Source organism: Oryctolagus cuniculus, chromosome 17 (assembly GCF_964237555.1).
Source record: "Oryctolagus cuniculus chromosome 17, mOryCun1.1, whole genome shotgun sequence".
Classification (NCBI taxonomy): Eukaryota; Metazoa; Chordata; class Mammalia; order Lagomorpha; family Leporidae; genus Oryctolagus; species Oryctolagus cuniculus.
This window is the reverse complement of record NC_091448.1, coordinates 52,838,421-52,846,552: the sequence shown is the minus strand read 5'-3', so window position 1 is coordinate 52,846,552 and position 8,132 is coordinate 52,838,421. Positions and strand designations below refer to the sequence as shown.

Below are 8,132 nucleotides of genomic sequence, written 5' to 3'. Positions count from 1 at the left end.
ATCCCTGGGGGAGGTGGCCTCATGCGCACTGCCCCCAGGGTCCACCTAACCAGCTTCAAGGCCAAGGCCATGGTGATCAAGCAGAAGAGGGGTCACCCTGGATCGTCCAAGGGGGTCACACCCATGGTTGGCTGTGCCTTGGATCTCAAAGCCTACTTTTTTTCCTTTAGAAGGAGACTGATGAGGGGGCCTTCTAAGAGGAACTCCCCCCACTCCCGCCCAGTGATATCCAGTTCCCCTGGCTTTGCTCCTTCCTTTTTCCTTATCACTGAAGAAACATACATTCAGGGTGGAAAATCTAGTATCACCACTCCACAGAATTTGCTAAGTCCCTCCAGAGAGAAATACCATTAAGTCTGACGTGTTTCCTTCCAGATTTCTCTACAGATTTTAGCATGTTGTTGCTGTCACAGCATCAGATACAGACGCTGGGGAGACCTGCCTGTTTCCCGTGGCGACAGGGCCTGCTTTCTGCACACGTGCGGGCACCAACTAGCTGGTGTCCTACCAGCAGCATTCTCTGCCAGTGGCACTTGGTCTTTCAGGCATGTTTGAGGCATGACGCAGGCACAAAGCCATATCACACACATTAGGATGTGACTTTGTGTGCCACAGCCTCCCTGACCCCTTCACCTGCACAAGGAGTGAATGTGTGCATGTGTATGGGGTTCTCCAGGAAAAGGTGGGGATTGTAAAATGGGCAAGGGGTGGGAAGGACTATTTGGGGGTGGGGAGCGGGATGGGGAGACCCTGTTTCCATTGTAAGACCCTCAGAATCTCTCAGGCACCTGTCCCATTCCCTCCTGTCCCCAGCTCCTCCTCAGGCCAGGGGCTCCGATCCTAGCATCCTTGTCAAGGTCACCTGACTACAGCAGCTGCCAAACCCCTGGGCAACGCCAAGAGCCTCCTGGCCCCAAACGGGTTGGGCAGCATTCACTTGGCGGTGCTGTCCCCGGCTGCTCAGTCATTAGAAGATGCCAGGGTGGCAGGTGCTCTGACAGCGGCTGGAGGAGATCGAGCCGGCTGCCCAGCACCTCTGGCTGCCTCCGATCCATCGGCTCTGTAGAAGCCCCCGGGGGAGAAGGAAGGCAAATGCTGCTTTGGCTGGTCCCGGCCCAAGTGAGTCCAGGGGCCCGGCTTGGAGGGGGGTGGGGAGCAGGAGAGGGAGGCGGGGGCTTGGCAGTGTTCCGGACTGAAGTGTGAATGATGCAGGTATGTGTGTGAGAGGGACAGAGAATGTGAGTGGTACCTACGAGTGGGAAAGCAGTCAGAACTGAAGCTACAGGGCCTTGTGCTGGGGTTCTGGGAGGGAACCTCAGGTCCTGAAAGTGTCACTTCTGCCTCACGGGCTCACTGTCCGGAGAGGGGTGGTTTCTCTGGGATGGTGATATCCACTCCACCCCTGCCCTGTTCTCAAAACAGGCTGCGGCCGTGGGCGAGGCTGGGCACTGGAACACTACAAGATCTGCTCCCATGGGCCAGCCAAAGTCTTTCCCTGCCCCACAAGTGGCCGGAGGGACAACCCTGTTTAGGGTCCCTCTATGGAGAGAAGCTTGTAGTCACTTCTCCATCAAGCTTCTTCATTACTCCTTTGACCCACGTCTGAAAGGCCCATCTGAGTCCCCTATGAGGTAAAGGCACAGAGCATGGGTTCGAATCCTGGGTCTGCCCTGTGCTAGCTAGCAGTGTGATTTTTGAGCAAGTGACTTCACTCAGAAGCCTTGGGACTCAGTTTCCTCCTTGGCAACACAGAGATAATATCTACCTCCCAGAGTTGTTGTCAGGAGTCAACGAGGAAGGCACGCAAAATGCCAAGCTCGTAATTAGTGTTCAATAAATGGCCGCTGTTGTAATTATTTATGATTAGCACAGCCCTGGTCCCAGCTCACCCAGAACGACGTCCCCGTCCTCCTCTTCCCCTCAGGCTCCTGAGGTGCTATGGGGATGCCCCAGGCCTACAGCACCTGGCAGACGGCAGCACGGACCTGGCGTTTCTGCTGCTGCCCCCTCCCTCACCCCAGCAGAGGCAGGCCCATCAGAGGAGCGCGGGGATGGAGAATCGAATGTGCGGCACTAAGGGAAAGGGAGAGACACGAGGAGGGAGGGGTCAGAGAACAAGTGAGCAAGGGAGGCGGAAGGAAGGTGGGAAGGAGGCGGCACTGCCCGGCGTGCATGGCACAGCTGCGGGGAAAGGAGTGTGCAGGGCGGCCCTCACCTCGGCAGGGATCTAGGCTGTCTCAGGCACTCCCTGGATTCCCTCTACTTTTCCTTGAACTTGAATGTGAAGTAGAAGCTCACCTCTTCCCCACTGCTCACCCCAAGGACAGTGCTCCTATCACTGCTGCTGCCGTCAGCTGGTCACCCAGTCTAGCAGTCGATTCTCAGAATCTTCCATCACTCACAGCATCTTCCGTCTCTGCCATCTCCCTCTCCCTCTCCCTCTCCATCATCCTCCCTGGTGACCTTGGGCTCTGCTCATCTAAACAACCAGGCTGTTTGCTTGAGTGACACTGAAGTCCTTTCAAATCCTCTTGTCCTCCTGCCTACTGTGAATCCTACTTCTCAGTTATCCAAACAACTCAAGCTATTGATCACCTGTCATTATTTATAATGATCTCTTATGTCCACCAGGCTCTAAAGTTTCATACAGGACTTTCTTGATCAGTCCAATAGCTCAGTACCTAGCATGTAGCAGTTACTCAGTAAGTATCTGTCAAATAATTGGATGGATGGGTGGAGGGATGGATGGATGGGTAGATTTGCCCACCATACACCTGTGGGAGTTTGGAAATGCAGGATAACATGTTGGTAGTTGGTTGCCTGAAGAAAATCATGGTCATCCTGATATTAACCCCGGATATTAACATTTGCAAAGTGTGTGCTATGAGAACAACTGAGAAACACTGAAGTTACCATCTTCATTTTGGCCCACTACCCATCAGCTATCTAATTACTGTTGTATTCAGTTATCCTGATTTGAGGCAAGCTGCCCCTCTGTGGAGAGGATGTGATTTTTTTTCCCCAGTCATCCGCAGTCAAGAACATTTGGGGACAAGAAGGAAGGAGGGGAAAGCAGACACCATAACTGCCTTGGGGGCTAGGAGAGGGGTTTCCACCAGTATAATGGCACCTACTATCTATTGAGCACTTCCTGTGTGCCAGACAGCTCTGAGAGGAAGTAGTTCTATTATCAGCCTCATCTTACAGATGGGAAACTGAAGCTGAGAGGTGAAGTACCTTGGCCAAGGTTACACTGACAGTAATGAGTGTATCAAAGATTGGAACCCAGCCCCCAAGTCTGAGCACTCGACTCCCTTTCCAGCCTGGGGACCACGCTGAGGACCCCCGGAGACTTAGACAGGAAACCCCTGCAAATGTCGCTCTTTCTTAGGTATGGGGCATTTTCAACCTGGAAAAAATGGATTTGGAAGGAAGGCAATAAGGAGAAGTGATTACAAACGATTTGTTGTCTTTACAGTTTGTCCTGCCTAATAATTGATCTTGTTTCCATTACATCATCACCCAGGTCTGGGGCTTCCACAGAGCTCTGTAAGGGTACTCCAAAAGGTGAATTAAATGTAGCATGGAAAAGTTCGTTTATTTTGGAGAAAGAAACTTTCAAAATTCATGTGTACAAGGGATATTTGAAAACTTTATGGAAAATGCATATTACGAAAAACTGCAAGGGTTTCCATTTTTTTTACCAAAATAAACTTGTCTTTTAATTGTATTATTTTTAGTATTGTTTCAATATTTATTTATTATTTATTTGAAAGCAGTATAGCAAGAGAGGGAGAGACAGAGAGATCTTCCATCCACTGGTTCACTGCCCAGATGGCCTCAACGGCCAGGGCTGGGCTAGGCCAAAGTTAAGAGCCAGGAGACTCACCTGGCTCTCCCACATGGATGACAGGGGCCCCAACATTTGCATCATTTTATTTTGCTTTGCCCAGGCCATTGGTAGGGAGCTGGATAGGAAGTGGAGCAGCCAGGACATGAATCTGTCCCATATGGGATACTGGTGTGGTAGGCTGTGGCTTTACCCACTACACCACAGCACTGGCCCCTTAATTCCATTTTCCCACAAACTTTTTGACATATCCTCATACGTTGTCAGTGCATCCTAGAGTCTTTGGACTCTGGCGTTGGTGGAAGAATATTTCAATAACTTGTCCTCCCTCTTTAGAAAGTTCTAGATAAGTTTAGACAACATAGTTGTGACACGGGGACCTCTAAACGAAGACCTAACCACTTGGCCAAGCAGGTCTTTCCCTTCGAAGTCAGGCACTGAGTGCAACACTTGTGCTGAGAACACCTTGGGGACTTCTACTTGTAACTCACCTTGCCTTTTAGAGTGTGTCTGTATCTTTGATTTCAGTCTCATGCCACTCAATCACTCATTTACTCACTCCCCAGACTTGGCTCTCGGTGACTTTTGGCCATTTCCAATTTACCAGACGTATCCTCAAAGGATGAATATCTGCCTTCACCAAGGTTAAGCAGAAGGTTCTCTCACTGCCCCAGGCAGCCCCAGATGAAGAATCTGAAGAATGACCGAGCTGTGGTGGGCGGAGGAATGAGCCCACAGCTTCCTGAGCTAACCACTCGGAGGGCCAGCAGGCATTTGGATGTGTAAGTTCTGAGCTTTATTTTCAAAACAGTCATTGCTTTATGGCTGCACTTAGCACAGAGGCGCACAGTCTAACAGCTGGATGAAACCCGGTGTGTCAGCCAGCCCCAGCTAGGAGGGAGCGGAAGGAAGAGCAGGGCTTTTCTGGGAAATGGCCACTCTGGGTACAGGCCCAAGCTGGGGACTGGACTGACGCTGGGTGTGGGTCATCTTAGGCACCTGCTTGCCCTGGGAACTGGGGCCTCCTGTCTTCATTTCCAGCATAGAACCAGGAAAAGGTGAGGTGATGACCTCACCCTGAGGGCCAGTCACAGTTGAGGTGAGGCATCAGGTCTTTCAGGTACCCTCCTTCACTGCACACACCTCTCCCCGAGCCCATCGGCTGGGGTCTCTTGGTATCCACCTCCCAAAGACCCCTCCCAGAAGCACCTGCTCGTCTCCTCTTAAGGGTCTTGGGCTCTAGGTCTTGGGTCTTGGTTTAACTGAAGTAGACCACTGAGCAGGGGCAGCAGAAAAGGAAAGAGCAGGAGGAAAAGGAAGAAGAGGCTGTGCCCAGCAGAAGGGATAGGGAAGCCAGGGAGGTGGAGGTGGAGGTGGAGGGGAGGGAAGGCCAGAAAGGCCCGAGGTTCATGACCCTTCCCCCCACCCCCAGCTAAGTCCTGCCTTCTCCGGGCAGCCATGTCAGAAGGGGAGAGCAAGGACAGCTCGGGCAGCGAATGCCCCGTGTGCTACGAGAAGTTCCGGGACCTAGACGGCGCCAGCCGGACGCTGAGCTGCGGCCACGTGTTCTGCCATGACTGCCTCGTCAAGTACCTGCTGTCCACCCGAGTGGACGGGCAGGTTCAGAGGACCATCGTCTGCCCCATCTGCCGCTACGTCACCTTCCTCAGCAAGAAGAGCTCCCGCTGGCCCTCCATGCTGGACAAGAGCTCACAGACCCTGGCCGTGCCTGTGGGCCTGCCCTCGGTGCTCCCACCAGACAGTCTGGGCCACACTAACCCCCTGGCCATCTCCCAGCCGGTCTGGAGACACAACCCTAGCCAGGCGAGACTGCCGGGCAGCCCGGGGCAGGGGGCCCAGCTGCCTTTGGACCTGCTGCCCAGCCTGCCCCGGGAGTCACAGATCTTCGTCATCAGCCGCCACGGGATGCCGCTGGGGGAGCAGGACAGCGTGCTGCCACGGCGCAGCCTGGCCGAGCTCTCAGAGGCCTCTCCGGCACCCAGCTCCACACGCTCTTTCTGCTGCCGCTCCCGGGCCCTCCTGCTTATCACCCTCATTGCCGTGGTGGCCGTGGTGGCCGCCATCCTGCCCTGGGTGCTGCTGGTGAGGAAGCAGGCATGAGCGGTGGCACATGCAGGGACAGCCAAGCTGCTCAGGAAGCTGCCAGCTCCGTGGCTGGGATGGATGTGGCTTGGGAGGGGGCAGAAGGGGCCTCCAGCAGACCCAGTATAGGAAGCTCTGAAGGGTGGACAGGATCTGGGAGGAGAGAGAGTAGAGATGGGATTGGATTGGAATTGTGATGGTTCTCTCCGTGAGGGGCTTCCCATCCCATCAAGGGCTAAGGCATGACAGGGAGGTAGGCGGGGCTGAGCCGCGGCCCTCTGTGTGTCTCCTCCCCTCCTGTAGGCTGGAACTGACCAGGCTGGGAGGTGGTGGATCACTGCTCTCTGGCAGGGTCACCTGAGGCATAGACCTCACCTGCCCGGTGACTTACTGGCAGCCAGGTGGGCCTCCCAGGCCAGACACAAGGAAGCTGTGCTGGCCAAGGTCCTGGCGCACACGGCCCACCAGCAGAACCTCCCTAGCTTGTCCCCAGAACAGACAGAAGGGGCGGTGCAGGGGCCCAGGCACACGAACCTCATGGTACTCCAGCCCCAAGTCATCCCTGTCTCCAACCTGCCAACCTGGAAGGCCTTCCCTAGAAAAAAGCTGGCGAGAGGTGCTGGCCCAGGATTTCTGGGGAAAGGCTGTAGAAAATCTTCCCTGAGAGCTGAAGCCACGTCAGAAACCAGGGCTTGGAGTGGCCCAGACAGAACCAGGGGTTCCCCTAGGCACGAAGACGGGGTCTAGATTTTGAGTCCTGGGTTCTTAAAGCTGCACAGGAAGGCAGGAAGAGGTGGGGAAGCCTGACAGGTGAGACTTGAGTCAGCTGAGAACTATGTGGGCAAATTAACCCCTGGGGGCTCCAGCCTCCCTCCCAGCCCGGGCTCCTCCTCCCCATGACCCAACCATTCATTAGAGGCCGCACCAGCTGGGCCAGTTTCCGAGGTGGATTCTCAGGCTGGGCTGGGTGAGGAGGGTGGGGAAGGAAGGAGCTGGGCTTGTCAGGGACGCTGAAACCTAGGTGCTGTCAGCTGTGGGCCAAGGCCTCTTACCTGGGGATGCCACGCTGGGGGCCCCACCCCGGAAAAGCCTTAGACCAGGTCTCACTTGAGGAGTGGGTCATTTAGGGAGCAGCTACTGTTTATGGAGGCCCAGTCAGTCCACCAATGCCTTACAATGGCAAACAATCTTCCAGCCCAGCTCACACACAGGTGGAGGTCTGCTCCCCAGGTGTGCGGGCAGCTGAGCCTCCACCACCTGTACCCTCTTACCTAATCCCTCTGTGCCTGCAGTGGTGGCCACTTGGGGAGCTCCAGGAAATAGGGTCCACACTGCCGGGGCTCCTGGGTCATGGGGAGGGCTGTTAAAGGGCTGAGGGGCTCTTTAGGCTCTTTTCCAGACTGGAGGACAGCCCAGGTGCTACAGGAGGGGAGGGGATACAGGTGGGTTCCATGGCGGCAGGGTGCGGCAGGGCAGGGGGAGGGGGATATTTATTATAGGAATAAAAATGTTAACTTCACAAAGACTTGAGTGAGTCCATTTTAACCTTATCCAGGCTGTTTAAGCAGGGTCCCAAGCTTCTGGGAACCCGATTCTAGTCTTTTCTGGTTCTGTTGTTTTGCTGAGAGCTTCTTTCAAAATTCCTGCTGTGTTTTTGTATTGGTCAGCAGTGACTTGCAGGTGGAACTTCTTCTATTTTCAAAGAATGTTGAAACGATTTTTTTTTAAATAAAGGTATATATTTTCTCAAAGATTCCAGAGACTTTGCAATGCACAGGGGAAGCTCTGGGCTTGGGGTTGTAGGATAATTCACCCCAGATGAAAAGGACAGTTTGAGGGGCCAGTGCTGTGGCATAGTGGGTTAAGCCAGTGTCCCGTTTAGGTGCCAGTTTGAATCCTGGCTGCTCCACTTCCAATCCAGCTCCCTGCTAATGGCCTGGGAACGCAGTGGAAGATGGCCCAAGAACTGGGGCCCTTGCACCCACGTGGTAGATCACCAGGATGAAGCTCCTGGCTCCTGGCTTCAGCCTGGACTAGCCCTGGCTGTTGCAGCCATTTGGGGAGTGAACCAGCAGATCGAAGATCTCTCTCTCTCTCTGCCTCTGCCTCTGCCTCTCCCTCTCTGTAACGCTTTTACATAAATAAACAAATCTTTAAAAAAAAAAAAAAAGACAATTTG

The 8,132-nt window shown here is 54.1% G+C and overlaps 1 protein-coding gene across 3 annotated transcripts; it reads left to right on the top strand.

Annotated features, from left to right (window-relative positions):
* The first annotated feature begins 919 nt into the window (after positions 1-919).
* On the top strand, positions 920-7,706 carry RNF222 (ring finger protein 222). 3 transcript variants are annotated; one of them, XM_017349254.3, is made up of 3 exons: positions 920-1,119; positions 4,417-4,632; positions 5,307-7,706. In XM_017349254.3, exons 2-3 carry the CDS (start codon positions 4,629-4,631, stop codon positions 5,969-5,971), a joined length of 669 nt encoding a protein of 222 aa, XP_017204743.1. In that variant the 5' UTR covers positions 920-1,119; positions 4,417-4,628; the 3' UTR covers positions 5,972-7,706. The 3 variants fall into 3 exon arrangements, with proteins under 3 accessions (XP_017204743.1, XP_008268959.1, XP_008268960.1); XM_008270737.4 differs by having other exon boundaries at positions 921-1,119; positions 4,458-4,632; positions 5,283-7,706; XM_008270738.4 differs by having other exon boundaries at positions 921-1,119; positions 5,283-7,706.
* Positions 7,707-8,132: the final 426 nt, after the last annotated feature.